At 62.4% G+C, this 27974-nt stretch overlaps 5 protein-coding genes across 8 annotated transcripts; 4 read left to right on the top strand and 1 right to left on the bottom strand.

Annotated features, from left to right (window-relative positions):
* Positions 1-66: 66 nt before the first annotated feature.
* On the bottom strand, positions 67-3291 carry CIB1 (calcium and integrin binding 1). Its single transcript, XM_074601802.1, has 7 exons — positions 3183-3291; positions 2972-3006; positions 2323-2425; positions 1795-1948; positions 1387-1505; positions 1216-1304; positions 67-970 (listed from the first exon to the last, which is right to left on the bottom strand). The coding sequence occupies exons 1-7, from the start codon at positions 3231-3233 to the stop codon at positions 949-951; spliced, it is 573 nt and encodes a 190-aa protein (XP_074457903.1). The 5' UTR covers positions 3234-3291; the 3' UTR covers positions 67-948.
* GDPGP1 (GDP-D-glucose phosphorylase 1) lies at positions 3279-4536 on the top strand. Its single transcript, XM_074601801.1, has one exon. It carries the CDS (start codon positions 3279-3281, stop codon positions 4407-4409), a length of 1131 nt encoding a protein of 376 aa, XP_074457902.1. The 3' UTR covers positions 4410-4536.
* A 1557-nt stretch (positions 4537-6093) lies between these two features.
* TTLL13 (tubulin tyrosine ligase like 13) lies at positions 6094-19454 on the top strand. Of its 3 annotated transcripts, none has more exons than XM_074601787.1 (18): positions 6094-6384; positions 6566-6684; positions 7231-7361; positions 9074-9230; positions 9492-9635; positions 10757-10842; positions 10983-11208; positions 11708-11892; positions 12855-13043; positions 13516-13699; positions 14040-14231; positions 15725-16094; positions 16806-17000; positions 17517-17627; positions 17705-17885; positions 18500-18555; positions 18645-18885; positions 19222-19454. In XM_074601787.1, exons 1-14 carry the CDS (start codon positions 6228-6230, stop codon positions 17600-17602), a joined length of 2421 nt encoding a protein of 806 aa, XP_074457888.1. In that variant the 5' UTR covers positions 6094-6227; the 3' UTR covers positions 17603-17627; positions 17705-17885; positions 18500-18555; positions 18645-18885; positions 19222-19454. The 3 variants fall into 3 exon arrangements, with proteins under 3 accessions (XP_074457888.1, XP_074457887.1, XP_074457890.1); XM_074601786.1 differs by having other exon boundaries at positions 14034-14231; XM_074601789.1 differs by lacking the exon at positions 12855-13043 and having other exon boundaries at positions 14034-14231.
* Positions 17879-19454, top strand: HDDC3 (HD domain containing 3). The gene is made up of 4 exons (XM_074601800.1): positions 17879-18119; positions 18500-18555; positions 18645-18885; positions 19222-19454. Exons 1-4 carry the CDS (start codon positions 17969-17971, stop codon positions 19368-19370), a joined length of 597 nt encoding a protein of 198 aa, XP_074457901.1. The 5' UTR covers positions 17879-17968; the 3' UTR covers positions 19371-19454.
* Positions 19455-19494: 40 nt separating this feature from the next.
* VPS33B (VPS33B late endosome and lysosome associated) lies at positions 19495-27863 on the top strand. 2 transcript variants are annotated; one of them, XM_074601795.1, is made up of 23 exons: positions 19495-19653; positions 19866-19946; positions 20025-20086; positions 20306-20355; positions 20670-20737; positions 20937-20982; positions 21338-21432; positions 21841-21945; positions 22440-22536; positions 22747-22824; positions 23122-23195; positions 23595-23681; positions 23767-23857; positions 24064-24138; positions 25192-25256; positions 25349-25403; positions 25484-25530; positions 25786-25918; positions 26203-26276; positions 26811-26912; positions 27060-27135; positions 27209-27325; positions 27480-27863. In XM_074601795.1, exons 1-23 carry the CDS (start codon positions 19558-19560, stop codon positions 27557-27559), a joined length of 1854 nt encoding a protein of 617 aa, XP_074457896.1. In that variant the 5' UTR covers positions 19495-19557; the 3' UTR covers positions 27560-27863. The 2 variants fall into 2 exon arrangements, with proteins under 2 accessions (XP_074457896.1, XP_074457897.1); XM_074601796.1 differs by lacking the exons at positions 19495-19653; positions 19866-19946; positions 20025-20086; positions 20306-20355 and adding an exon at positions 20440-20564 and having other exon boundaries at positions 27480-27659.
* The last annotated feature ends 111 nt before the right edge of the window (positions 27864-27974 follow it).

The following is a 27974-nucleotide window of genomic DNA, read 5'->3' as shown; positions in this document are numbered from 1 at the left end:
TGGTCCCACCGTGCTGCCGGAGCAGCCCCCTCCCTCCCCGCGGCCAGACAAAGGCGGCACAGAGCAGAGGGTGAAACCAGAGCCCTTTATTTGTGTCCTTGCAGGAGCAGAGGGAGGAAGAGGCCAGGGCAGGCAGAGCAGCTGCTGAGCTGGAGCCAGAGCAGGGGCAGAGAGGAAGAGAGGAGGAAGAGGAGCGCGGTCAGTGCCAAGGCAGCACGGGGTGAGCTCGGCTGCGCTGCCTCGACGGTTGGTGGAGGAAGGCGTCCTGCGTCCTGTGCAGCCGTGGGGGGACAGCTCTGCTGCCAGGGTGGCACATCTGCAGTGCCACTTGGGGTATTGCTTCGAGAAACGGATCCACATTTGTGGGTATTGCTTCGAGAAACAGATCCACGTTTGCCTTATTGCTTCGAGGAACAGATCCACGTTTGGCTTATTGCTTCGAGGAACAGATCCACGTTGCAGCAGGGAGGCCCCCAGGAAGACGTGAGAGCCGGGCAGGGGCTTGGCTGGGGGAGGCAGCTCCCTGCCTGCCAGTGGAAGGCACGAATTGGTACTGAGGGCAGAGAGGGGCTGTGCTCGGTGCATGTGGCCCCTGGCCAGGAGCACTTCCTTGTGCCTCCCTCCACCCATAGAGCTGCCCTTGGTTTGCATCGGGAGTTACAATCCAGCCCTGGGAGAGCAGAGCTCCTGCTCTGGCAGACGCGGCTGGGGCTGCAGGCAAGGCAGCTTCCCGGGGACCGACTGCTGCAGGCTGCAGCCGCCCGCCATCTCGCCTGTCGGGAGGGAACGGGGAGCAGGAGGGTGTCCTGCCTAAGGCACTGTGCGGCACCGCTGGGCTGGTGAGGAGCAGGAGCCTCAGCCGCTCTGTTTGCTAAAAGAGGAAATGTCTGAGACCACGAAGAGCTGCAATAGCCGGAGGAGCAGTGCTGCTGGAGAGCCGCAGGGCTCTCACAGGATGATCTTGAAGGAGCTGCAAGAGACATGACATGTTCTGTACCTCCTCGCTGGGTCACACACAAGTGGTTTGCAAGCGCCCAGTGCTCGAGGAAGTGGTGTTACCCTGCGCAGGAGAGGCTCTCTGCAGAGCTTGCACAGGACGCCGTTCCCTCGTGCAGCGCAGCCTTGCCTTACTACCACCGAGAGCTCTGCCCCCACACCAGCAAACCCCCCAGAAAGGCCCACCGGGACAAGCTGTGTGACTGGAGAACACTGTACCTGGTGAAGTCCGGGGAGCGGGAGACGACGTGCTGGAACTCAGAGAGGTTGATGGTGCCGTCCTTGTCGATGTCAGACTCCTCCAGGATCTGGAGGGGAGGAAAGGGCTAGCGGTGACCTCTGCATGGCCAGGACCATGCAGTGGCCTGTGCCCAGTTTGATGGTCCTCACGTTTTGGATGAGCTGCTCCATCTCTGCGTGGCTCAGCCGGGACTCCTCGCCTTGCCCCGTCAGACAGTTCACCAGTTTCTCCAGGTCCTTTCTGTCCAGGGTCCCATCATCGTCAAAGTCTTTGGGGAGAGGAAAGTTATGTTTCGTCAGGGCCACAGTGACCCCAGAGAGTCAGGAGCACCCATGCTTGGCGAGGAGAGGGCCTGGGTGACCTGAGGACACAACGGCCTCCACGCCACGCCTCTCGGTGCACGTCACTGTGCCAAACCAGCAGTTCCTACAGGGAGTTCCTAAGCCACCATCCCTGTGGGCGCTCCGAGGGCACTGCCAGCGTTCCCGAACAAGGATTTGTGTCGCCTCCCCCAAGATGTGGGGACCCCAGGACATGGCATCCACCCCCAGCCTTACCAAAGATGCGGAAGGCGTAGTGGGATTTGACGTCTGAGGTAGCGGAGTCGCTGAAGACACTCAGCATATCGAGGAAGTCTTCAAAGGACATGCTGTCGTCCCCATTGCCCGAGGTGGAGAAGACGCGGCAGATCCGGTGCTGGAAGGGGTTTGCCTGCCAACAGAGGAGCGTCTCAGAGCAGGGCTGGGCCAGCTCCCTGGCAGACACCGGCCACAGGCTGGTGCTGACCCCACACATGAGCCGGTGCCACGCTCTGCTGCTGGTCCGTCGGACATGGCATGACCCTGCCTGTCCTGTGCCTCTCTGGGACAGCAGCCCCGCGCTGCAGGGATCTCTGGGATCCTCCATGGTGCAGCAAGGAGGAGGAAGCTGTTTGTTGGCACAGCTGACGTGCGGGAAGTGAACAGCTTCCCCAGGTGACTGTAGGAGCCACACGTCAAGGGCAGAGCAGCGGCACCGCGAGGGCCGCAGCGGGTAAACAGGGCCCTGCCCCAACACGCCCCGACCCGGGAGCAGCAGCACCGTACCCGCAGCTCAGGCAACGTCAGGATCTGGCTCTTGGGAACCCGCGCGGAGCAGGCATTCTCCCTCTCCTCCTTTGGCAGCAGTTCACTGAACCTCTTGTAGGCACTTGAAGAGGCAAGAACAAGAGACGCTCTGTGGCGTGAGCGGCGCGGGAGGCAGCCCTCTGGGCACGGGCCGCACAGGCAGCTCTTCCCAGCGCTGCACAGGGGCAGACGGCCCGTTTCCCACAGCTCCCTGCCAGCTGTGTGCCGAGCCGGCCTGGGCAGGAGTGTGCCGGCCCGGGTGGTCTTGCAACGGCCTCCGCAATGGCTCCCGGGACCCCAACGGCCAGTGGCCGGGGAGAGAAGCCGTCCCTGCTGCCTGCCCCCCCCAGACGGCTGGGACTGGGGAGGGGGACAAGCCACCTCTGGGCCAGCACCCTGCAGGGCGTCACCAGCCAGGCCCATGCCCTTTGCTCCCTGATCCCGGCCTGGGATCAGCACCTCCCGGCTCCAGCTCAGCGGAGGGAACCCCGCAGCAGGAGTGGGGCCCCCGCACCCCCACGGCAGGGGCAAACCCCCTCTTGGGGACCGAGGGGCGAGGGCTGGCCGCGGGGGTATGCGGGGCCCGGGGCCGGCACCCCCATCCCGGCGGGCCCGGGGCAGTACTTACAGCAGGATCTCCTGCTTGCTGAGGAACGTCAGCTCCTGCGGGGAGAGCGGCGGTCAGCACCGGGCACGGGGGCCTGGCCGGGGGCCCCCCAGCTCCGGCGGCCCTTGGCCTCGGGACTTCCCCGCCCCTTCCCGTCCCGTTCCCCCGGTCGAGAGCCCCCCACCCTCGGGACTCCCCGTCCCCGCTCCCCCCGGCGCCGGTTCCCCCGCACCTGGTACTCGCCCAGCGCCTCCCGCGGCAGCAGGCTGGCCGAGCCCCCCATGGCGGCCCGCGCCGCTTCCGCCTCGCCCGTCACTCGCCCGCTCCCATGGCAACGCCCCGCCCCAGGCCCCGCCCACCGCCGGCCCCGCCCCGCCCGGTAGCCGGCATGGCGGCGGCGGGCCAGGAGCCGGGCGATGCCGGCCCCGAGGAGTTCGCGTACGGGGAGGAGGACTTCGTGCTGCAGGCGGCCGGGTGGGGGGACGAGCCGGGCTCCGCGCCCTCCCGCTTCGACCGGGCGTTGCTGGAGCGCTGGGACGACAGGATGGAGCGGGGCTTGTTCCGGTACCGGCTGGGGCCGCTGCCCACCCGCCTCCTGCCCGGCCCCATGCGCATGGTGGCCCAGCTCAACGTGCAGCGCGGCACCGAGCGCCGCCCGCCGCAGCCCGTCCAGAGCCTCCGCCAGCCCTTCGACCCCGCCGCCTTCAACTTCACCCGCCTGCGCCCCGCCGAGCTGCTGCTCCGCCTGCGCCGGCCCGGCGGCCCCGACCCGCTGCTGGTGGCCATCAACGACAGCCCGCTGGTGCGGGGACACGTCCTGCTGCTGCCGGAGCCGGCGCGGGGGCTGCCGCAGGCGCTGACGGCGCCGCTGCTGCGCGGGGGGCTGGAGGCCGCGCTGCTCAGCGCCCACCCCGGCTTCCGCCTGGGCTTCAACGGCCTGGGGGGCTGCGCCTCCGTCAACCACCTCCACCTGCACGGCTTCTACCTGCGCCGCCCGCTGCTGGTGGAGTCGGCGCCCGCCCGGCCCCTGGGGCCGCCGCACGGGCCCGGCCTCCTGACCGCCGTCCCGGCCCCCGCCTTCCTCTTCTACGCCGCCGACCCGGCCGGGCTGGAGGCGGTGGCGCGGGACGTCAGCCGGGCGGCGGAGCGGCTGGCGGACACCGGGCTGGCCTACAACCTCCTCATCACCCGCGGCGACCCGCCGGGGGGGCCGGCGCCGGACGGGCAGCGGGGGCTGCGGGTGCTGCTGTGGGCGCGCAGGCCCAGCTTCGGCGCCAAGGCGGGCGCGGCCTTCAACGTGGCGCTGTGCGAGCTGGCCGGGTACCTGCCGCTACCGGCGGCGCCGCTCTTCGAGGAGATCACCGAGGAGGAGGCCCTGCGCGCCATCCGCGAGCACCTCCTCCCGGAGCCGCAGCTGCTGCGCCTCGGCGAGGACCTGGCGCAGCTCCTGGCGGACTGACCGGGGCCGGGGCCGGGGCCGCTCCCCGCAGCGGTACCCCGGGACCGGCACCGGGCCGCCTCCGCGCCGTCCGCCAGGGGGCGCTGCGCCGCCGCGGGGTGCCAGGCTGCGTGCCACGTGACCACTCGGGGGGCGCCGTGGCCCCGCCCCGTCGCCATGGGAACGGGACGGCGCCCCCCCCCCACCCTCCCTTCTGGCAGCGGGCGCCATGGAGGCGGGCGGCGGCGGGGGGCGGCCGGCCCCGGGAGCCCCTGCGGGCGGGGAGGCGGCTGCCGCCGCTGCCCCCCCTGCCCAGCCCGCAGCTCCCTGCGGCTCCCCCGGCCCCGAGCCGCGGAGGCGGCGGAGGAAGCGCAGGCGAGTGCGGCGGGAGGCGGCCGAGCAGGCCGCAGCCCCCTTCTCGGCAGGGCCCGGCCGCACCCCATTCCCGGGCCGTTGTGCCCGTGTCCCGCCGGGTCCCGGGGTCTGTCTGTCCGCCTGCGTGTCTGCCCTTAGCCCGCGCCCCCCTGCCCTGCCCTGCCCACCGCCGGGCTGGTGCTCCAGGGCCCGGGCCGGCTCCTCGCCCAGGGGCGATGCTCAGACGGGCCCACTCTACCTTAGCCCAGAGCTGCTTTCCAGGGACTTTCTGAATCGGAAAATAAACGCTCTTTCCCTTAAATTGTCCCAATGATCCCAAGCATGGCAGGTCCAAGGACGGCCCCGGGTTCAGGGCCCCTCTGCTACGCCGCCTCATGCCTCGCTGAGCCCGTGGCAGCTCCGGGTGGGATTTGCCCGTTCGCTCCGGCGAGTGGGAGCTGTGTGCAGGAGCGTAGCCGTCCCCGTCCCTCCCGCCTGTGCCCGGGACAGGGCCCCGGCTCCTCGCTGAGTGGCTCTTCTGTCATCTCTTTCAATTCCAGTGTTCCCTCCATCAACCTGACCAGCTGCAAGTATGAGAGCGGTAAGTCCCAGACGCTGCAGGGTGTCCCCTCGGGTCAGCCCAGGATGGCGTGCGAGTGTCCGCTCGGCCAGGGAGGAGCGCTGGTACCGGATTTCCAATGTATGGTCACTTTCGGTTTCTGTATTTCCTGGTTGCAAGCAACTTGGGCCCCTGTGAAAAGTGTGGAGTTTTTCACACTTTGGACTGAGGTGCTCTCTGGTTTGAAGAAACAATATGTGCAACAGCAGTGCACGCCCTCACACGCATTCCCCCCATGTCTGCATTCACCATACATCTGCTAAAATCGTGAGAAGGGGCTGGTTAGGGGCAGTTACAATGCAAAACCGGTACCTGTGCTTGGGGAAATGATGTGACAGCTCTCAGCTGTTTAGCATAAAGCCGGTGATAGAAGGGGCAGGATTGGTACCTGGAACCTCTCCCTTTGCCATCCATCCCCAGTGACGTGCTCCAGGGAGCTGGTCCCTCTCCTGTGCTGCCACAAGTTGTATCTTAAAATAATAGACTCCTAGGTTTTGATGGCTATTAGCCAATTTGCTAATGACTATTCTAGCAGTGCAACTACACATGTGCTGTTGAAGGTCACAGCCTGGTCGGCTGTGCAAGGAATGCGGTTTTTATCCAGAGGGCCGGGCGCTGTGTGTTTGGCCTGGGGCAGTTTGGTGACGAGGTGGATGGGGACCCGCAGCAGGAGGTGGTGTGGCAGCACGGGCGCCACAGGAACCAGACCTATTTCACAATGATTCCTAGCGTGCATTGACCTTCATTGCCTCCCCAGCCCCGTGAGAGGCCAAATTCAGAACTGGCACGAACACAAACCATCCCAGCAGCGACCTTCTGCTCCAGAGCTTGTGTGTTCTGCTGCCAAATAGCTTTTGATTTGGAAGATGAAACTAATACCTTCAGAAGACTTGTATGTGCCCATGTGGTGTCAGACCCACAGCAGATTCAAGCCTGCTGTAGTTCAGGATATGTTCTGGGACCCCAAGGCATGCGGACTTAGGGGGCTGGTAGCTCCCAATATACCTGCAGCCAGAGACTGGGGTGAGTTTGGCTGGGTAAACCTTGTGTTTCTGACACCTCCCTGAAGGGTTCTTTGCATCTCTGAGAGTGGAATTGCAGCCTGGAGAGGTTTGTTCCACACTCTGTCCCGGGTTACTCTGGGGATTGAACAGTCCCTGGTAGTGTACCCTCTGCCCCTTGTCATACGCTTGCTCTGGTGCAGTGCGGCGGGCGGCACGGTACTGCGGGCTGAAAGAAGCAGGAGAAGACGAGGAGTGGACAGTGTATTGGACAGACTGCTCGGTCTCTCTGGAGCGCGTCATGAAAATGAAGCGGTTTCAGGTAAATACCCCCCATGTAAAGGCTGCCCAGCAGGAAGAGCTCAAGAAGGAGGGTGAGATGGGGGCTGTTAGCAGAACAACGTGTTACAGAATGAATCGGAATTGTCCAAACTAGCACCCGTGCCCCCTTCTCTGCATTGATTTCAGAGGGCACAGGTTCAAAAGTCTTTACTTCTGTTCTGTCGCTGGTACGCTGCCATCAGCAACACTTTGGCAGTTAGTAGTGTGAACTGGAAAGCTGCGAGCCCCTTTAATGTAGCATGAAATAAATGGCTCTTGATGACAAACGGCTGCCTTCCTGGAGCTGTGATATTTCAGGGAGGGTGAGCCTCAGGGCCACGATGGAATGAGCAGATAAATCACACTGGTGAAGTTCAGATAAAGCAGTTGTAGCGTAATCCCGTCCCTCGGCAGACGGTCAAGGCAACCGCAGGCCCTGCTTCCTGCTCTGCGTGCTGGTTTCCCAGCACCCGGGCTTTCCTCGGGTCTCGAGGAGGAGCCCTGCTGTTCCTTTGCTGATTCTGTTTCTCATCTGCACCTCTTTCAGAAAATCAACCATTTTCCAGGCATGATAGAGATCTGCCGTAAGGACTTACTGGCTCGCAACCTTAACCGCATGCTCAGGCTCTTTCCTAAGGAGTACAATATATTTCCCCGCACTTGGTGCCTGCCAGCTGAGTGAGTGATATGCGTTAATGCAGTCGAGAGCAGCGCTATGAAATTAGAAAGTGGGAACCACTATTTTTGACAGCCAGGGCTGGGATGGGGGCGCCTCTCTGAGTTCTCATGTCTTGGTCTGGGCCTTCGTAACCTTCCCTGGAACTGAAAGGGGGGGTTGGCAAGTGTTTCTAGTTTCACACATCTTTAATTCCTATTAGGCTGAATTAGCCTGTGGAATGGCGTCCTCTGCGATGTGTGCCTTGCTGGGCAGACTGTGTGCTGGAGGGCTAAATCTGAGGAGAGTGACCCGCCCGGAAAGGCAAAGGGCAGTGGGCGAGTGGGAAGCGTCCATCCGTGTTTCGGTGGAAGGTCTCTCTGCAGCTCAAGGTGAAGGGGAGAGGCAACTGCAGGGCAGCGTGGCAGGCTCCTTCCCCACCAGCTGGGTCGGTGCCCATCGCTTGCCCAGGAAAGGCACGGGACCGGGGTACGAGGCCGTTCCACCCCACGACTGCGATGGCTGCCTTCATGGCCCCCCTTGCGCCTCTGCCATCCGCTGCAGAGGAGCACACCGATGGTGGAGGGTTGTGGGAGAGTGCAGGGCACTATGTTAATACATATACAGTTAGATGTAAATGTTCACCAAATTACTCAAGCTTTGGGGCAGAAGGCCTGGCTGCTCTGATCGTATACAGGCAAGCAATGACAGAAATATGGCTGAAAGAGGCCAAAGAGCACTTAAAGTCTGGGTGGTTGTAAGAAGACAAGATACCCATTCTTAGACGGATTTTGTTCTTACCATTTCCTGAAAAACTCAAAGTAGGGCTCTGGTCACCTATTCTGTAGCTGACCTCTCCTCACAGTTAGAATGATTTTCTTAATGTCTGACCTAAAGCACAGTTGCTGAAATATCAGCACTTTAGTACTTCTCTCGTTTGCAGTGGCCTTGGAGAACAGTGGTTTGCTGTGTTTTGCTAGTAGTGTGTCATGTCCAGGAAGGCTATTGCCATGTGTCCGCTTGGTCTTCCCATTTCTGGAGAAGATGGACCTAGTTCTCTCATCTTTCTTTCCAGAACGCATTTCCTGGCCTCTCATTGCTCTTGGTGCTGTTTTCTGGGATTTGTCCTGTTTGCCTCTCTCTTTCCCTAAACGTGGTGCCCACTAGAGAGGTGGTGCTTCTCCATCTACAGCAGAATAATTAATTGCCATATGGGCTTGACTCTTCAAAGCACCACACTCCCACTGGAGTTGCGCTTGAAGATCAGCCGCGTAACGTGATCCAGGAGCTCAGCTCGTGAGCCTCTGTGCCCTGCGCAGAATGCTCTGGCCGTGGCCTCCTGCCTGCTTGCTGATGAGCTGGCATAAAAGGGGATGCAAAGACTTGTGACTCCCTCCTCCTTTGTAGCCAAGGCTTATTTATTTTCTCCTGCTCTCTGTGGCAGCAGAGCGAAAATCTTACTGGCTCCTGCATGCCCAGAGGTGACCGCTTCCTATGAGCCTCCTGGCAGAGGTGGAGATGTGTGCAAGTAGAAGGTGGAACCAGGAGAGCTTTGTCAGGTCATGCAAGGACCGATTTGTAACTGAGGTAGATCAGGCATAGCTGTACTATTCCTCTGCTGCAGAAGTTTGGTCTGTACTGGCCCACAGCAGCACACTTGGAGTACCTAGCTGTTACGAGAGAATTCAGGAGCTGATTTTTTGCAGCTTTTAACAGTCACCCCTTCCTTACACAGCTATGGAGATTTCCAGGCCTACAGGCGTGCGAGGAAACGCAGAACATTTATCTGCAAACCAGACAGCGGCTGCCAAGGGAGAGGTATCTTCATAACACGCAATCCAGAGGAGATCAAACATGGAGAGCATATGATCTGTCAGCAGTATATTGCTAAGGTAACGGGGACAGTTTTGAAATACAGGTGGAGGATTACAACCTCCTAGCTCTTCCAGCATCCCCCTTGTGTCCTTTGCCCCACGTCTTCCTGGTCTTCCAGGGGCACCGGGGGGGCTGCAGCATGGCGAAAGCTTGCCTTTCTCCTCGCTGCCGAGGAGCGGCACAAGCAGTGCAAGTAGCGCAGCCAACCCCAAGGAGCCGTTGGCATGCCTAGCAATGTTTCCTTATCTCATGCTTGTTCCTGCCTTTTTTTCTCACAGCCTTTCCTGATCGATGGCTTCAAGTTTGACATGCGTATATATGTGCTGGTCACATCTTGTGACCCGCTGAGGATTTTTGTCTACAAGGAGGGTCTGGCCCGTTTTGCCACCATGAGGTACATCGACCCCAGCAGCAGAAACCTGGTAAAAAAAGGGAAGTTTCCAAAACCACTCATAGAATTCTTGTAGGTTTCAGTCCTCAGTTTGTCCCAGTGGCATTCCAGACCCTGAAAAGGCAGGGGATGGTGGGTTTCATGGGACCCAGCTCTCTCTCTCTTCCTGTTCTCCCCTCCTTCTCTACCTCCTCTTCATGGGAGGCATTTCAGGAGTGCCTGCAGTAGATCTGCTCCTAGGCCCCACGTTTGGGCTGTTTACTGGCATTATCACAGAATCATGGAGTTGTGTTGCTTGGAAGGATCCTTGGAAGGTCTCAAGTACAACCTTCTGCTCAAACCTGTGCCAACAATAAATTCAGATCGGTTTCTTGGGGTTTCACCCTGTCAGGTGTTGAAAAGCTGCAAGGACAGAGACCCCACAGCATTTCTGGGCAACACTCCTACTGCTCCTTGCCTTTATGAGCATTCTCAAGTCCACACCATTCTTTGTCTGCCTGCATTTCAGGTGGAAAAGAGGGACCTGGGGGTTATCTGGTGGTACTGGAACAGCCTAGGAGAGACAGGGAAGGGAGCTGGGAAGGCAAGGTGCAGAGTATGGCTGTGCCCATCTCCAAGCAGGGGTCTGTAACCTGTAAAATCCCAGCAGAAGATGGACTGTGGTGTTGGATTGCTGTGCTCCGGTCACGGGCTGCCCTGAGATACCCCGGGCTTTGGCTGTCTGCCCACTTGTCCCAGAGCTGTGTACTGTATATGCCCTCCCTCGCTCCAATACGTGCATGTCTTGGAGAGGTCTTCTGCTCTGGGTGATTAAAGGAAGAGGAAGAATCTGCAGAAATTTGCTGCAGTTTCTGTCCTGAGGAGCCCCTGGTTTACTGGTGAGGCCAGGACTGGAATGGCATTTGTGGAGCTGACCCCTCTGCTCTCCCTCAGAGATAAGGCCAGAGCGGTGGAGAGGGTAGAGCTCTGTTAGCTCTAACTTCTGGCTAGGGAGGGAACCACCAGCGCGATTAACTCCTTGCTGCAGGTCACTGCCACAGAGAAGAGAGAGAAGCGGGCGAAGTTGGTGGCTAGATTAGTGCTAATAGGGCTGTTTCTGTTTACGCTCTGTGGTTAAGAGTAAATGAAAGTCTCTTGCGGTTCCTCTCTCAGGGTGATATCTGCATGCATTTGACCAATTATGCTATCAACAAACGTAATGAAAACTTCATCCAGGATGACACGGTGGGCAGTAAGAGGTATTGTCCTGTCCAGGTACCGCAATGCCCTGTGCACAGCCTGCAGGAAGGCTGCATTTGGGATGCTGGTTTACTTCTATCTTTCCTGGGGCAAATGTGGTATCACAGGTCAGCTTTACCATCTCCTGTCCTCCACACAGGAAACTGTCCACCCTGAATGCCTGGATGATGGATAACAGCTACAACACCACAAAACTCTGGGAAGATATTGAAGATATTATTATAAAGACTCTTATTTCAGCTCACCCTGTTGTGAAGCACAATTACCAAAGCTGCTTCCCGAACCACACCACTGGCTGTGCCTGCTTTGAGATACTGGGGTTTGATATTTTGCTAGACAGAAAGTTGAAGCCGTGGCTGCTAGAGGTGAGGAAGGGGTCTCCTGCTGTGCTGAAGCAACTCTGGAAGCAGCAGATAGCCGAGCGCTGGCTTCTCTGGGGGAGACTCCAGAACAAGGGTGGTGGGGTGAACAGAACTCGTTTGGTTAAAAAGGGCCACCTTGTTTGCAAAATTAATCAGGCTATAAAGACAAGTAGCCAAACAACCTGCCGTAGGCTAGGCAGCCTCAGCTCGCAGGATCCAAGAGCCCGTTCCCTGTACACCCTTTCCTGAACCTTAGGACTCCTTGACCTGTGACAGCATCCTGAGTCCATGATAGCTGCCCCGTGGCTGTAGTCCCGCAGGGTGTGGGCTCTGAGCGACCTGCAGCGCACAGGGCAGAACCAGCCGCTGCATGCAGCCTCCTGCTTTCTGTTGCTGTTACAGGGAAGAACCATGGAAGGTGTGTGGTGGGGCAGACTTTCTGGGAGCTTTCTGTGGTGCTTTCTGGGAGCTGCCAGGTTAGATTAGCTGCTTGTTTTGGCAGGTGAACCACTCTCCCAGCTTCACCACGGACTCTCGCCTGGACTGTGAGGTGAAGGATGCTCTTCTCTGTGATACCATCAAGCTGATAAATGTGGATGCCTGTAACAAAAGGAAGGTGCTGGAGGAGGACAAACAGTGGGCAAAGGAACGGCTCCTCCAGGGCCATCAGGCTTTCCGTGCATCCAGGTATTGCTGTTCCCCATCGTGCTGCAGGTCCCTAGTGAGAAAAGATGGGCGTGGTGGAGCAGGATAAAACCAAAGCTGTCTGTCTCCAAATTTAAGCTCCCAGAGGCCATGGCACTATATGGCATCTGAGAAGAGATCGCTCAAGCCATCTGCATCATGCAGGAGGAGCCAGGGCTCGTCTCTGGGCACTGGAGATCTGAGATGCCTGGTGCTCTGGGCCCTGTACAGAGTCATCCCCATCGATCTGGGTCACATCCTTCAGTGCTGATGGGCTGTGCCAGCATCCCTGGGCTCACAGTGGTGCTCGACGAACTGCAGCACTGCTTCAGGGACCAAGAGAACCCAGAGGGAACGGGGCCCGTCTCCAGAGCAGGGTCTCTTTCCCAGGGTTGAGGGTTTTGCCCCCATTCTCCATCTGCATGTCCTTTCATGATTAATTAACCCGCACGGCCTCTCGAGGCTGTGATGAGCCTGCTGCCCGGGCTTTTCCTGCCACGCAGGGTGAGGCAGGAACTCCCTCCAGCTCCTATTTCAATTAGACCTGAGATAACTCCGGGCTGGAGATGCGGAGCGTGTTAGCCCTGCACTCTGCACGCCCTGCAGCCTCGGCTGCTCCGAGCTCCACGCTAGCGAGGAAAGCTCCCAGCAGCATCAGGGTGGCAGGTTCTCCTGGAACAGGCCCGTTTTAACTGAACTTCTCTTGTAAGTGGGCTAGCTGGGTGAAAAGGCTGTGGGTTGGTTGGGTGGTAAGGAAGAGATCTGAGAAAGCTTCACCAGCACTCTACAGGTAGAGGATGAAGAACTGTGGGTTGCTTTGGTTCCCTGTGGTACACCCATGTGAAACAGGCCCCCAAACGGGGAAAGATGGGGGAAAGTGCCAGCTATGCCTTTGTCCCTCAGCCAGGGCAGCACCTGGAGCCTCCTATCGCAGCTCCCTGCCCGTGCTTTCCCCCGGTTTGCAGACGCGAGGAGTTAGAGAGCAACCAGGCTGCCTGGCTCTCTCAGGCGGAGCAGTATGAGGACTCGCACCTGGGCGGTTACCGGCGCATTTATCCGGCATGTGGAACAGAGAAGTATGAGCCATTTTTCAAGCAGAGCAGCTCCCTCTTCCAGGAAACGGTGTCATCCAAGGCACGAGAGGAGTGTGCCAGGTACGCTGTTCCTGCCGGAAACCCGCTCCTCACAGGGCGGGCACAGAGACCACTTGCTTCTCATCCCTTCTTGGGGACGACTCTGCTGCTTAAGAGATGTAAGCGAGCTGGTGAGAGCTGGAGGGGAGGAGGCTGCCATGTGCGGTGTCACCGTAGCAAAGCAACTTCCTTTTGCAGGTACCCTTGAGAGGCAAATGCAATATTCCATTGACTTTTGGACTCCGGAGGCACCATGGTGCAAGTGTCCTCCACCCTTCTGGCAGGCACAGCCTAATTCAAGGGCATTTCTTACAGCAGCAAGAGTCTCTTTTAAAAGCACTCCTGGCCCATTTCTTGGCACACTTCTATTATGGACTGTTCACTACAGAACTTCTGACCGCAGTAAAATGTCCTCAAATTGAAGGCTTCATAACAGCCTTTTGCTATTACGCCTTTTACTGAACCAGTGACCAAGACTGTTGTTCCATGGCAGGCATCAACTGGAGGAAATTCGCCTGAAAAAAGAAAAGTTGGAAGCTGTTACCAGGAAGAAGAAAATGGAGAGGAAAGAAGACCTGCATGGAGAGTCAGCTGGGGACAAATCCCAGATCCATAACAAAGCCACAGCTCCTACAACCCGCCTCACCTGTAGAAGCACCAGGATGTGGGATAGAAAGGTACCATGCTCCTGTCAGTGGTTGTCCATGGGGCTCTCAAAGGCCGTAACATGGCTCTGGGGTCGCAGTGCTGGGCTGTGGGCGTCCCCCAGGGAACAGAACTACGAGGCTGGACTCCCTTTCATGAAGTCTAGAGAGCTGACAGCTTGTGCTGGGAGGTACTCGCAAGCACCAGTGTTGTCCCTTCCCTGTTGTGGCTCCCACTGGAATCGTCATCCCACTCCACCCCCAAGTCTGTAATTCTCTTTAGGGCGCGGAGCAGTCTGGAGCTTTGTCTCTCTTGCGCATTACTGGGGCTTCACCTTTGCTGTAACTCGGGTCTCTCTTTCCTAAGATACAGCGCATGCAGTACGACTCTATGCAACCCCAGGATATTGTGGAAAACGAGGAGAAGAAAAGAGTAAATGCTCTGCTGCAGCGTGAGAAGCTTATCCGAGGCCTGGGCATCATAGATCAGCTCTGCCAGCTGCTCCCCACAACCGACAGACCAGCCGACACCTGGGGATCCGACACCATTCTCTCCAAGAGCCAGGTAACTGAAGATTGCTCAGATCCATCCTGCAAGGCCGACACAGGAGACAGCCAGTTGTGGCAGGATCGTGAGGAATGAATCACGGGCATTGAGCATCTCTGGCGTGGCTCAGTTAAATGAGATCCAATGTAGCGTCTGGGTCTGTGGGTTTTCATACAGTTACTGACGTTGTCCCTTTCCAAAGGGGCATGCTGGGGGTGTGCCAATCTGCACGGAGCCCCCGAGCTCCCTTCCCCAGAAGACCCTTCTCCCTGGTATTCCAAAGAACAGACCACCATAATGTTGCCTTTTGGACACTGCCGTCCCCGGCGCACAGCTTAGCGTGAGCTACTGCTCAGTGGGATTCTCCCAGCTGGAGGAAGTGAATTCCCGGGTAGGCTAGGAGCACTGACACGCTGGGAGCGTGCTAAAGGAGCGCACGCAGCAAAGGGAACTGAAGGAAAGCATAGGGATGTCTGTGGGGGGAAAAAGAAAGTCTTTAGGTGAATTCTGCACTGCAAACAATGCCTCTTTGTAAACATCTCGCCTTCTACATTAGACCATTCCCCACACAGGGAAGGTGATGAGTTAGCGCATGTGCCTAAACCCCGCAGGGCTCAGCCCTCGGTCTGGGGCTCCCTCTTCAGAGTCACCCTCGCTCTGCAAGAGCGTGGTATAAATAAACCCCGGGTGTTGCTACTGCCGCGTCCCAGACTGTCTCGAGGTGCGCAGCTGAAGAAAGCCGGGCTTTGCAGAGGATTGCACAGGGGAACCGGGGTTTGGACCTTGGGTTAAAGGAGATCTGCATGGTTGTCTCACGCTGAGTCTTGGCTGCCACACCGATTCCCAAACCGGGCACCGGTCTGAAACCAGACGAGAATGAAGCCTGTGGGCTCCATTAGGCTACAAGGGCTGTTCTGGAGCACTGACGGTGGCTGTCACCTGCTGTGTCGGCAAAGGGCTAGTTCTGGACCTGCAATTAATGAAAAACCTTGCAAGGTCCATGGCCTCTTCCAGTGGCACCGTCTGTTTCCAGAAAAGTCTCCTACTCCTGGCCATTTAATTTAACAAAAGAAGTCTAAGAAGGGATTTGATCTGTAAGAATGGATGGTAGCTGCCTTTGCTTCTACCAGACACAGCAGGATGGATCCTGAAACCCAAACTCTGCCTAAAATCTGGATAATTTTTTCAGCAGCAAGGGATTATCTGGGAGTGGGTCAGATCCTTCATTGCTGAGTCTTCCCAGCCCACTCTGGCATTTTTTTCCACAAACCCTGCTCCAGCTCAGCCCAGTGTTACGGGCAGAGGACAGGAGTCTAGGTGCTGCTGCAGGCAGGTCAGGCAGCTGCCGTGACCCATAGGTGATTTGTATCTGGACTGAGTATGGCGTGCCTGGGGAGAAAGTGTAGGTTGATGCTTTAGTGAGCACCTGTAGAGGACTAGAGAAGACGTTTCCTTCCCATCTCTTGCCAAGGCCTCTGGAGCTGAGCTGCAGCCACTTTCTTTCCTTCCAGCCGCAGTTTCTCTGGGATGTGCTCAGGGGCCAGGACACCCACCGCTTAATGACGCTCATCCCCCTCTCTCTCCTGAGAGGTCCAGCCCAGCCTTCGGGACAGCCGTTCGTTTACAAGTCCAGAGCCAGTGCTGAGTTGCCAGCCAGCCCGGGCTCGGACCCTGCCGCCGTGGGCACCCTCTTGGTTCGAGGCCAGAGAATCCCTTACCGTAAGCAGCACAAGGTGCAGCAGGGCCTCTGGGCGCAGGACATGGGCTGGCTGCGTGGCCAGGCAGCGGGGACGGCAGCGGTTCCCCAGCCCTTCACCGAACCCAAGGGGCTGGAGGTGAGAGGCCAGCGGCTCCCCGGCGCTGGGAACATGGCTGAAGGCTGTGAGTACACATTACCTACCTTTGTCTCTGACAGTCCGCATCGTGGAGGCTCAAGTCGGTGAGCCAGAGCTGTGGGCAGGCGCTTGGGAGCTGTGGCTGTTCCTGGGCCTGCTGGGGTGGGAGGAGAGGGGGGGCTGGATGGAGCTCTGTGTCCCTGGGGTGCTCAGACCCTGTGGAGGGGACTCTGGGAACTGGTGACCACTGGACGTTGCTGCCTGAGGCCAGTAGTGTCGCATTTGCAGGGGCAAGGAGGAAAGTGGGTGATTTCCCAGGACCAAGGGTCGATGTGCTGGGCGGACGGGGTGTGAGAAGCCCCGAAGTACTCGAGAGTAGGGTCAGAAGTGCAGCAGATGGGACAGCCAAAGGGGCGCGTTAGCTGTGGGAAGTGCGGAGGAGGCACTGGGTGACGCAGTGTGGCCCCCAGCCCCTTCTCAGGCCTCACTCCTGCCGCACTGCTCCCAGTTGCCCACAGCTGTTCCTGCCAGCCCTGCCCAAGGGCTGCACCATGCTCCCACCACCCACACCTTCACCCTGCCCTCCCTGGCTCCCCCGCCATCGGCTCCAGCTGTTTTCAGCCTGAGAAGCTGGGGCAGAGGAGGGTCTGCCAGGGCCTTGCAGGGCTGGGCACCATCACGGAGGGCAGCAGCGTGCTGCCGACCCGCAGAGCTGCTGGTGTCTGCCTGCCCTCCATGTCTGCCTGCGCTCTTCCAGGTGAAGCTGGCAGGCTGTCCTTCTGCACGGGCAGCGGTCACCCGGCGTCCCCAGCCAGCATGGGGAAGGGCACAGGCGATGGCACCTTCAGCCCTGCCGCCATCCAGGCGCTCCCCATCGCCTCCGTTGCCCTCGTGCAGCACACGCGTGTCCCGCACCGCGCCAGTGCCCCGCACCGCAGCCTGAAGAGCACAGGTAAGGTGGCAAAGGGGACGCCCCCGCTCGACCTTCGTCCCGGGGGTGCTCGCCAAGAACCAGGGCTGCTGGGCGGGGAGGGTGGCCCCGGCCGAGCCCGGGACGGAGGGTCTGCGCCCCCTGACCGGAGCCCGGCCCCCGCAGGGTCCCAGGGCTGCGCACCCCGGGCAGCTTCCCCTCCGCCGGGCCGGCAGCCGGGCCCCGGGGAGGCTGCGCCCTCCTCGCCCGCTGCGGTCGTTCCCGGGGCCGAGACCCCGCGGGGGCCGCCCCGCCGCCGGCCCCGCCCGGTTCCCGGTGCGCCGTTCCCGGCCATGGCGGCGCTGCTGCGGCGCGGGCTGCGGGCGGCCGCACTCCTGGCGGGGACCTCGCGGCGGGCGGCGGCGGCGTGGCCCGGGGACCCGGAGCCGCCGGACCCGGCGCTGGAGGAGGCCGAGAGGTGCGGGGCGGCGGGAGCCGGGAGGTGCGGGGCGGCGGGAGCCGGGAGCGGGGCCGGGCCGCTCACGTCTCTCCCCGCAGGGCCCGGCGGCGGCGGGCAGCGGTGCGGTTGCAGCGGCTGCGGCGGGAGCTGGGCGGGGGCCGCGGCGCTCCCGAGCGCACCCTGACCTGGGAGGCGATGGAGCAGATGCGGTAAGCGGCGGGGCCGGGCCGGGGCGGGGGTCGGATCGGGAAGAGCCGAGCCCCGGTGACCGTGTCCGCGCCCGCAGGTTCCTGCGGCAGGAGCTGCCCGAGGAGTGGCCGCCGGAGCGCCTGGCACAGGGCTTCGGAGTCAGCCCCGACGTGGTGCGGCGGGTGCTGCGGGGCCGGGGCTGCCCCCCGCCGCGCCGCCGCCAGCGGCAGGACGAGAGAGCGCTGAGCGCCGCACCGGGAGCGGGAGCGGGCTGCGAGGTGCGCGCCCCCGACGGCACGCTGCTGTACCGGCTGCCGCGGGGCCGGGGCGGGCCGGGCCCCGGCGCGCAATAAACGGTTGGATGGGGCCCGCCTCCGCCGCGCTGCTTCCGCCGGCGGCCATGGGCTCGGAAGCGGCGGCACTACTGGAGGCGGCGGATTTCGCGGCCGAGAAGCACAAGGGGCAGCGGCGGAAGGACCCCGAGGGCACCCCCTACATCAACCACCCCATCGGTGCGGAGCTCCGCCGGCACCCGCACAGCCGCGTCCCGGGGCACCGTCTGCCCCCGGGATCCCCCCTTTCCGCTGCCCCGGAGCGCGGTCTGTCCCCGGGAGTCCCCTCCTGCCCTGGAGTCCCCCACTCCCCGCCCCTGGAGAGAGCCAGGTCCCCTCTCCTGTGCCACGTCCCTGCCGCCCGAGCGGGGTGTGAGCCCCCCGGGCACTGCCCACCCCTGGGAGGCAGCCCCCTGCCCAGACCCCCAGTATTCGGCCATGGGGGCTCCTCCTACGCTGTTGCCTGGCCCGGGACGGTGCCCACGGGAGCTGCTGGCCCGGCCCGGGGCCGCCCGCTCCCCCCGCAGTGCCCCCTCCCCACTCTCTGCTCCGCGCCGCAGGGGTAGCCAGGATTCTGGCCCAGGAGGCCGGCGTGACCGACACGGTGGTGCTGCAGGTAACGGAGGCCCTGTGCCCCCCGCCACGGCCGCCCCGTGCCGCGGCAGGGCCCGGCCCCGGACCCCCACTGTCCCCTCCTGGTGCCAGGCCGCCCTCCTGCACGACACGGTGGAGGACACGGACACCACCTTCTCGGAGATCGAGGAGCGGTTCGGGGCAGAGGTGCGGCGCGTCGTGGAGGAGGTGACGGATGACAAGGCGCTGCCCAAGATGGAGCGAAAGCGGCTGCAGGTCGAGCGCGCCGCCGGCAGCAGCCCGCGGGCCAAGCTGGTGAAGCTGGCGGACAAGCTGCACAACCTGCGGGACCTCAACCGCTGCACCCCGGCAGGTACCGCCCGCACCGGGCGCGGCCCTGTCCGGCACCGGGGGGCTGACACCCCGCACCGGCACAGCGCGGCTGCCCGGGGCCGGTCCCCGCTCCCGCCCTCGGTCCCGGCCCGCGTTGCTCCGAGCCCGGCCCGGCGGAGGGGGGGAGGCAACGGAGGGAGGTCGGGAGGGGCCGCCCGTGCCGGAGGAGCGGGGCCTGACGGGGCTCGGGGAGCGGCTTCCAGCCGGGGGGACACCGGCGGGGCTGCAGCACCCGGAGACGGCCGGGGCCGGGTCGGTGCGGCGGAGCCTCCCGCGGGCCCCCGCCGCCGGACGTGACGCAGCGCCGTGCCCGCAGGGTGGACGCCGCAGCGCGTGCAGGAGTACTTCCGGTGGGCGGCGCAGGTGGTGGCCGGTCTGCGCGGGACGAGCCCGCCGCTGGAGGCCGAGCTGCGGCGGCTGTTCGAGGAGCGCGGGCTACACCCGGAGCCGGAGCCGGCACCGTGACCGGCGGCGACGGGGCCCGGCACCGGGCACGGGAACGGCGGGCGGGGTTGCGGCGCGGCGGCCAATAAACGTGCGCAGAGCTGAGCAGCGTCCCGCCTCCCCGCGTTGCCATGGCGACGGGTGCTTCCGCCACGGGGTTCCGCCGGGGCCGCGTCCGCGTCCGGGCGTTCCGGGGCCGCTCCCCGCCATGGCCTTCGCCGGCCGCCGCGATGCGCCCGAGCCGCCCGACTTCGGTATCCTGAAGCGGCTGGCGCGGGACCAGCTCATCTACCTGCTGGAGCAGGTCCGGGCGCGGCGGGGGCGGCCCGGGACGGCGGCGGGAGGGGCCGGGCTCGGGCCCCGGAGGGATCTCGCACCGGGGGCGGGAGGGCCGAGGGGGCGCGGGCCAGCAGGGGAGGGGATGCGGGCGGGGAGGGCCCGGTACCGGCAGAGAAGGGGGCTCGGCCCCGAGGGACAGGCGGTGGGGCTCCGTCCCCACGCCCCGCCTGCTCGTAGCTCCCCGGGAAGAAGGACCTGTTCATCGAGGCCGACCTGATGAGCCCCCTGGACCGCATCGCCAACGTCTCCATCCTGAAGGTACTGCGGGGGCCGGGACGGGTGGCAGCTGCCGGTGCTGCCCGCGCTGCCTACCCACACCCCGGCGTCTCCCTGCAGGAGCACGAGGTGGACAAGCTGTACAAGGTGGAGAGCCGGCCGGCCCTCAGCGCCAGCGACCAGTGAGTCCCCCACCGCCGTGGCACTGGGGCTGCTTGCCTGGCCTGCAGCTGGCCCCGCAGCCAGGCCAGGCCAAAGGGATTGGGGCAGGTGCCTCTTCCCGTTGCCAGCTCAGGATTGGGCTCCACTGGACTGGACGGGTCCTGGGGCAGATCTGCTGAGGGAATGGGGCCGGGGAAGGGCTGGGCACAAGGGCCTCTTACTCCCCTTTGTGACCGCAGGTTCTGCTTCCTCGTCCGGCCGCGGATCAGGACCATGAGGTACATCGCCGGTGAGTGGAGCGGCCGAGGGGCAGCTGTCTGTCACCCGCTGTCGGTGGGTGATGCCTCAGCAGCTGCCGTCTGGGGAGCATCCCGCGCTGCCTGGGCTGAGGGTCGGTGCCTGGGGCTACCGGTGTTGCATGGCCTTGAGAAGGGCTTTTGGGGGGGCCACAGCCTCGGCAGACAGGCCCTGCCCCAGGGGTTTTGCTTCCTGACAGAGGTATTTTGGGTCCTATGAGATGTGGGACCCTCATCAGACACAAGGAGCTGTGCCGGTGCAGGGGTTGAGCAGCCTTTGCAGGGTCTGCATGTTTTGTGTCCGCAGACATTGTCAATGCTGACAAGATGTCAGGGAGGAGCAGGAAGTACAAGATTATCTTCAGCCCCCAAAAGGTCAGTCTGACTGTGCTCTGCTGCCCGTTACCCCGTTGCTCTGTGTCTGCCCGGCCTTTGTGCCTTCCACCCCTTCCACAGACACCAAAAGTTCTTAATTTCTAACCCAGAAATGTTTAATTAAAAGCCCTCACCACCAGTTCCTTGCCCACCCACTCAGAGCCTGGCCGGATCCTGAGGGTCTCTCCTTCTCTTCCAGTTTTATGCTTGCGAGATGGTGCTGGAGGAAGAGGGAGTCTTTGGTGGTGAGTGGGGCTGTGGTGCCTGCCCCTGCCCCTTCCCCTCCCCGAGGTCTGGCTCGCGGTAGCTCTGACGCTGCAGAATCCCAGTTGAATCCAGTGCTGGGATCCCTATGCTGGCAGGACGGGAGTGCGGGCAGGAAGCGCAGGTTTCCTCGAGCAGCCGTGTGCACGCTGCAGCATCGGCACCTCTCCCCCCTCTTCTGGGAGGAGAGACCGTCCTGCCATGAATCCCTGTGGAAAGGCCCCATCTCTCTGCTCCCCGCACCCCTGTTTGCGGGGCTGCCGTGATTCCTGCCCCAGGAGCCCCTGTTTCTGCTGAGGGCTGGGTAACTCCTGCCTTTCCCTGTCCCAAACTCAGATGTCACCTGTGACGAATGGTCCTTCTACCTGCTCCCGTTGGACGAAGACATCATCAGCATGGAGCTGCCTGAGTTCTTTCGCGACTACTTCTTGGTCAGTGGGACAATACTGCTGGGACGCTGCCCTGCAGGGTGGCAGCCTTTCCCTTGCCCATCTGTTGGGCTTGGGATAGAAAAGCTTTGTTCAGAGAGCTGATGTGTGACATTCTGCTTGGCCCCCTCAGCTCTCGCCCTCCTGGGGTGGCTTTTGCCGGAGGTGGCTGCTCTGGCAGGGTGTGATGCCTCCCCTCCTCCACATGCAGACCCCCTGTCCTGGCCCCTCTGTTCCCCTCTAAGCAGCTTCAGGGCACCCCAGCACGTTCCTGTGCATGTTCCTCCTGGAATTGCCAAGCCCAGGGCCCACTCCATCCCCACTCCATCTCCAGCTGAGTGCCCTGGCGTGGCAGTCGTTTCCCAGCCAGCCTGCCCAGCCTCGCTCCCTGACATCTCGTGGTCCCTGCAGGAGGGAGATCACCGCTGGATCAACTCCATCGCTCGAGCCCTGCAGTTACTGAACTCCCTGTACGGACCTTTTGGCAAGGCCTATGGGATTGGCAGGTGTGCCAAGGTATGGCCCATGCTGCCGGGCTCGGCTGGTGCCCAGGGAAGCCTCTCTGATCCCCGAAAGGGGTACAGCTCGCAGGGACTCAAACCCCATCAACCGCGTGGCATTGTGTCACTATAGAGGTGGCTGCTGCTTCTCCCCAGGCAGCTCTGGGGGCTCAGCAGGTTTGCGGGGGGCTCGGCAGGTTGCAGGGGTCCCTGCCATCCTGCATCTCCCAGCCAGCGCTGCGTGTGCCAAGGTTGGGCAGGGGCAGCCACGGCAGCATCAGCTGCTCGTTGGGGTGTTGTGGGGCACCCCATGCCCTGGAGGGGAAAGCGTTTGTGCCCAGTCTTGGTCAGTGTGCCTCAGGCCTGCTGTGGCCGGTTGTCCCCGTGGATGGCTTTATCCCGTGCCCTGGCTGGCTCATCACAGCGGCACGTGAGGGGCTGGGGTGGGCTGTGGGCCTTGTCGGGAGCCTGGGCTGCTCCCCTGGCCCTGCCACGCTTTGCCCGTCACAGATGAGCTACGAGCTGTGGCGGGACCTGGAGGAAGAGAGCGAGGGCGACAGCCAGGGCAGGAAGCCCGAGATTGGCAACGTCTTCCTGATGGACAGAGGTAGGCTGGAGTGAGGCGGGCAGCGGGCAAGGGCTGGCCAAGTTTGGGCCAGCACCTTGCCCGGAGAAGGCTCTCCCGGTGACGGGGCAGGGAGAGGCTGTGCAGGCTGCGGGGAGCAGCAGGCGGTGTGGGGCGGCCGGCTGCGGGGTCGGGGCCGGGCAGCGAGGGCGAGGAGCGGGAGAGCAGCCCCGGCACCGTCTCTCGTTGCAGACACAGACTACGTGACGGCGCTGTGCTCCCAGGTGGTGTACGAGGGGCTGGTGGATGACACCTTCCGCATCAAGTGCGGTAGGTCACCAGGGGAGGCGACAGGGCGGTGCGGGGCTGCACACCTGCGCAGGGAGAGTCCCCAGGGTTTGTGCCTGCTGTTGTCAGACCGAGAGCCTGCGTGCTGCAGCCAAAGCCGCTCCCCACGGGGACAGTCGCGGTGTGGGGCGCTGCTGGAGGCTCTCCACAAGGACAGCCCTTGGTCTGACCGAGCGGCTGGGTGGGCATCACCTCTCTCTGCTGCCTTTTGCAGCAGGGGCGACACGTGCCGGGATGTCGCTAGTGCTGGGGCAAAGCAGCTCTTCATCCTTTTTGCAGGGAGCGTGGATTTTGGGCCAGATGTCACTTCTTCTGACAAGAGCATTAAGGTGCTGCTGAATGCCCAGGACAAAGTGAGTCCTGCTCACGTGCTTTGGGAGAAGCGTGTCCCTCTGTGCTCCGGTGGCACCAGGAGGGGCTGAGCAGGGCATGTCCTCCTGTAAGCCCAAGCAGGGACAGCCGGGTGCTGCTGGGCCTCGGAGCACCCATCGGAGCACGGGTTGGGATGGGTCAGGACAGAGAGACCAGAGAAGCGTGGTCTGCAGGCGCAGCTTGGTGCCTGTTGTCGGCAGAGTCCCTGCGTGCAGGGCTGTGTCTTGCTGGCTAGTTGGAATTTTGGGGCACTGGCCTCCCCGGCAGAGATAGCACCTTGTCTCCCTACTGTTCGGGCTGCTGGCAAGCGTCAGCTCCGGGTGCCGTGGCACTGGGGGCTGTGGCTGCCCTGGCACCAACTTCTGGGGTGCTCTCCACAGGTCTTCAGCCAGATTCGGAATGAGCACTTCTCCAGCGTGTTCGGCTTCTTGAGCCAGAAGTCACGTAACCTGCAGGCACAGTACGACGTGAGTATGGCCCCGGTGTGCGGGATGCCCACAGTGCTGCCCCTCCATAGCTGGGTCGCCTCCCTGGATGCTCTTTTCTCTGCAGCGGCGCCGCAGCATGGACATCAAGCAGATGAAGAACTTTGTCTCCCAGGAGCTGAAGGGACTAAAGCAGGAGCATCGTCTGCTGAGCCTGCGTAGGAGCTGGGGCTGGCACAGCAGGGAGGGAGAGGCCCTTGGCTGCTGCAGCAGCTGCCTGGGCTCCCCGGGGTTAAAGGGCCCTGCTCGTCCCCAGGAGGGGACGATTCTCTGAGCAGTGGGCAGGGCAGCAGGGGCTGTTAGTTCACATGGGGCTGGGGGGACAAGCGATGCTCCAAAGTGGCCATCTCTCTTGGCTATGCAGATATTGGTGCCTGCGAGTCCATCATGAAAAAGAAAACCAAGCAGGACTTCCAGGAGATGATCAAGGCTGAGCATTGTGAGTGCTGTTCCCTGTCCCACATCTGTTGCTACCCCTGTCCCGGCCCTCGCTCCCCAACCCTCTGCTCCGACCCAGGGTGTCGCGTACCACTCAGAAAAGAGGGGGGGTAAACGACTCGGATTCGCACATCTGAGTGCAAGATGGGAGACGAGAGCTATAGTCATTTATGTTTAGCATGGTCTCAATAATCTTCATTAGCATATGCAGGGTGTGAACTTTAGTATGCATTTCACAAATAATGAGGCAAAGGTCAACACTGGGCATGGCGTCTTTCTCGGATAAACAGCTCGTCCTTCACAGGAGGAAAAACAGGGCTGTTTTGTTTCTTTAGAACTGGCGTCCAGGTGCCAGCTTCCTTTCTCAGGAGATAAGCAGGTGTTGGCTTTATCAGTTGCTTGAGAATATGGCCTGCTCAAGGCCTTACATTGAAAGTCTCTTCAGGCTGCTTTATTTAGGAGAAATTACAAGTTGTCCCATACACATGGCCTCACTTATAGAATCGCCTGGGTTAGAAGGGACCTTTCAGATCATCGAGTCCAACCATCACCCCAGCACCATCAAGCCCACCACTGCCCCATGTCCCTCAGCACCACGTCTGCCCGGCTTTTAAATCCCTCCAGGGATGGTGACTCCACCACTGCCCTGTGCAGCCTGTCCCAATGCTTGGTAACCCTTTCAGTGTAAAATTTTTTCCTAGTATCCAATCTACACCTCCCCTGGCGCAACTTGAGGCTGTTTCCTCTTGTCCTGTTGCCTGTTACTTGCGAGAAGTGACTGGCCCCCCCTCGCTACACCCTCCTTTCCCTTGTCCCAGCCCTGCATGACCACAATCCTTCCAGACCATTTGCACTGGGGCGGGTCTTGGGGTCCTAAATAGGATCAAGCATCATCCTCAGAGGGCTGGTGTGTGGTGGGGTGGGAGGCCCAGCATCACAAGCCTGCCCTGATCCCTGGGGCTCGGGGAGGGAGGCCAAGCCCGGGCTCCAGCTTGGTTAGCTGGTGAGAGCCCTGGGGGTGGGTGAAGTGACGCCGCCTCTTCCCCCACCATAGCTCTGCTGGAAGGCTTCGACATCCGAGAGAGCACCAGCTTCATAGAGGAGCACATCGACCGGCAGGTGAGACCTCGCCGAGCCGGGGGAACGGGCTGCTCCGGCCGCCCCGTGCCGCTGCGGGGGCTGCAGGGGGCTCACTGCTCACTCCCACCCAGGTGTCCCCCATCGAGAGCCTGCGCCTGATGTGCCTCCTGTCCATCACGGAGAACGGTGAGGTGTCTGGCTGCACTGGGGGGGGGCACCGGCACCCTGTGGCCATGGCGCAGAGCTCACCCTGGTGCTCCCCACAGGTCTCATCCCCAAAGACTACCGCTCCCTGAAAACCCAGTACCTGCAGGCGAGTGTCTGGGGGCTCACAGCAGAGCAAGTGTTGTGTGTGACAGGGCTGCCCCTCCCTGCCTGCTGCTTGCCACAGGCGCCGGGCAGCAGCGCTCCCCAGGGGCGCTCGGGCTGTCTCCTCAGGACAGCCCCTGCCTCCACAGGCTCCACATGGGCCCCGAGCTCTGCCCTTTGCCTGCGGGGTTGTTCTAAGCAGGCTCCCCACGGAGGTGGCACCCTGGCTCTGCGCTGATCCGGCTGCCTCCTTCCCCAGAGCTACGGGCCTGAGCACTTGCTGACCTTCCACAACCTCAAGCGCGTCGGGCTGCTGACCGAGCAGTCGGCTGGAGAGACCCTGACTGCCGTGGAGAGCAAAGTCAGCAAGCTGGTGACAGACCGCGCTGCAGGTGAGGGCCAGCCCTCTGCCCCCCGCTTCCCCTGGGAGCCTGGGCTGTGGGGAGCACTGGGGCCGAGACCTGTCCCCTTGGGAGCTCCTGCTTCAGAGCTGGCTGGAAGCTCGTGGGAAAGGTGGGCACTGCCGGCACAGAGCACGTCCCCGGAGATGGTGCTGCAAACAGGGGCAGCAGACCAGCAGGCACTGCTGCCAGTTCTCTTCTAGAGCCAGCAGCTTGCGTGTCCCTCTTATTCCAGAGGCTCTGAGCCGTTTCTCCTTGTCTTGTTTTTTTTCCAGGAAAGATTACAGATGCATTTAATTCTTTGGCCAGGAAGAGCAATTTTCGAGCCATAAGCAAGAAGCTGGGGTTGGTATGTCCTCGTGGGGCTGCTGGCCAGTGCCCACCGGTGCCAGAAGAGCTCTGGTGGGTCCATGCCCGTGCCCGGCTCTCCAGGCTCTGCACCTCCATTGTGCCCTCTGCACAGGGCCAGAGCTGCTGCTGCCGCTCCAGGCAGCGGAGGGGCTTTTCCCCTGGACAGGGGCTCACTGCGGGCTTCCTGGTCTGCTCTGACTCTGGGCCCCGGCCAGGTGGGGGCTGGGGCTCACCTTGCCCCCTGTGAACACTGCAGCCCCAGTCCAGGGCTGGCGCTGGCTGCGGGCAGCTGCCTGGCGCTGGGGGGGGGCAGCTCTGTGGCCTCTCTCCAGGGGAGAGGTGACGTGTCCGTCCCTGGCCCTCTGATGCCCGCCCGGGCTGCATATTGGGCAGGTGGTGGCAGGGCAGGATGGAGCGGGGACAGGGGCTTGCTCTGAGCACTGTCCCTCCCCATCGGTCTGCACCTCTTGCGGGGGTCGGTGAAGCCCTGAGCAGGCTGATCCCGTAGCCGGAGTCTCGCTCGTCTCTGCAGATCCCCCGGGTGGACGGAGAGTACGACCTGAAAATGCCTCGGGACATGGCTTATGTGTTCAGCGGGGCCTACGTCCCCCTGAGCTGCAAGATCATCGAGCAGGTGAGGCCGCCTGTCACCGGGGTCCTCCCTGCGTGTCCCCCCACACGCCAGCCTGCCTCCGGGGCGTCCGGCGGGGTCCCTCTGCCCAGGGCTGGGGTGGGCAGTGCTCCCGGGGGGCCTTAGCCTGACCCCCGCCCCGTCCTCCAGGTGCTGGAGCGCCGGGGCTGGCTGGGCCTGGAGGAGGTCGTGCGGCTGCTCAACGGCAACGAGTTTTCGGTCTCAGGTAGGTCCAGGCGCCGGGCTGGGGGCGGGCAGGCCGGGGGCTGGGGGGTCCCACAGCGCTTTGCCCCATCCAGACAGCGCCGTGGAGGACAACCCCGCCTGGGAGTCCCAGCGCGTCGTCCTCGCCGTCTTCCTGGGGGGCTGCACCTTCTCCGAGATCGCGGCCCTGCGGTTCCTGGGGAAGGAGAGAGGTAGGAGCCGCAGGGGAGGGGCAGGGCTCGGGGACTCCCGTAGTCACGGCGTGGAGCCGTGGCTGTGCCCGGTGCCAGAGGCGGCCGAGCCCCGGGAAGGGGGTGCCGGGATCCCGGGAGCACTGTCAGGGCACCGGCATCGCCTCTCCCCCAGGCTGCAAGTTCATCTTCCTGACCACGGCCATCACCAACAGCGCCCGCATGATGGAGGCCATGATCGAGGCCAAGGCGTGAGGCCCGGACGGGGCTGGGGGGGGCCTGCCGCCCTCCGCTCCCCCCCGACCCCGTGCCAATAAACATCCATCGTGGCACGGATCCGGCTCGGCTCGGCCTGGCGCGGGGGCGGGACCGGGGCCGGGGGCGATGGGGCGCAGAGGGGGTGCCCCCCCGTTCGCCGCCTGGCGCATGCGCAGTGGCGCTCCGGCGCCGCCCGGACGGGGCGGGGGGGGTGTCACGCACCAGGTCACGTGGTTGCTGTCAAGTACTGAGCGCCGTTACGCGTACAAACACGGAGGTGCCGGCTCGGTTGTGATTGGTTAAAATCCCCGAAAGCTTCTCGCTGCCATTGGCTGGCGGCCGGCTTGGGGCGGGACAGAAAAAGCTTAACGGAGAGGGTGCGGCCCGACGGGCGGTTGTGGGCGGGGCTCGC

The sequence above is a fragment of the Larus michahellis genome, chromosome 9, assembly GCF_964199755.1.
Source record: "Larus michahellis chromosome 9, bLarMic1.1, whole genome shotgun sequence".
NCBI classification, from domain to species: Eukaryota; Metazoa; Chordata; class Aves; order Charadriiformes; family Laridae; genus Larus; species Larus michahellis.
Note: the sequence above shows the minus strand (reverse complement) of the source record. Positions and strands in the feature narration are given on the sequence as shown.

Excerpts from the sequence above, each read along its gene's own strand:
- CIB1 (XM_074601802.1), bottom strand. The coding sequence starts at position 3,233 with ATGGGGGGCTCGGCCAGCCTGCTGCCGCGGGAGGCGCTGGGCGAGTAC. Across the intron at positions 1,305-1,386 it reads TGGAGCAGCTCATCCAAAAC|ATCCTGGAGGAGTCTGACAT; the intron begins GTGAGGACCATC and ends CCTCCCCTCCAG. Across the intron at positions 971-1,215 it reads CGCTCCCCGGACTTCACCAG|CTCCTTCAAGATCATCCTGT; the intron begins GTACAGTGTTCT and ends TGTCTCTTGCAG.
- GDPGP1 (XM_074601801.1), top strand. The coding sequence starts at position 3,279 with ATGGCAACGCCCCGCCCCAGGCCCCGCCCACCGCCGGCCCCGCCCCGC.
- TTLL13 (XM_074601786.1), top strand. The coding sequence starts at position 6,228 with ATGAAACTAATACCTTCAGAAGACTTGTATGTGCCCATGTGGTGTCAG. Across the intron at positions 6,385-6,565 it reads ACCTGCAGCCAGAGACTGGG|TGCGGCGGGCGGCACGGTAC; the intron begins GTGAGTTTGGCT and ends GCTCTGGTGCAG. Across the intron at positions 9,231-9,491 it reads GTCAGCAGTATATTGCTAAG|CCTTTCCTGATCGATGGCTT; the intron begins GTAACGGGGACA and ends TTTTTCTCACAG.
- HDDC3 (XM_074601800.1), top strand. The coding sequence starts at position 17,969 with ATGGGGCCCGCCTCCGCCGCGCTGCTTCCGCCGGCGGCCATGGGCTCG. Across the intron at positions 18,120-18,499 it reads CTACATCAACCACCCCATCG|GGGTAGCCAGGATTCTGGCC; the intron begins GTGCGGAGCTCC and ends TCCGCGCCGCAG. Across the intron at positions 18,556-18,644 it reads CCGACACGGTGGTGCTGCAG|GCCGCCCTCCTGCACGACAC; the intron begins GTAACGGAGGCC and ends TCCTGGTGCCAG.
- VPS33B (XM_074601795.1), top strand. The coding sequence starts at position 19,558 with ATGGCCTTCGCCGGCCGCCGCGATGCGCCCGAGCCGCCCGACTTCGGT. Across the intron at positions 23,858-24,063 it reads GCATCGTCTGCTGAGCCTGC|ATATTGGTGCCTGCGAGTCC; the intron begins GTAGGAGCTGGG and ends TTGGCTATGCAG. Across the intron at positions 25,404-25,483 it reads CCTGTCCATCACGGAGAACG|GTCTCATCCCCAAAGACTAC; the intron begins GTGAGGTGTCTG and ends TGCTCCCCACAG.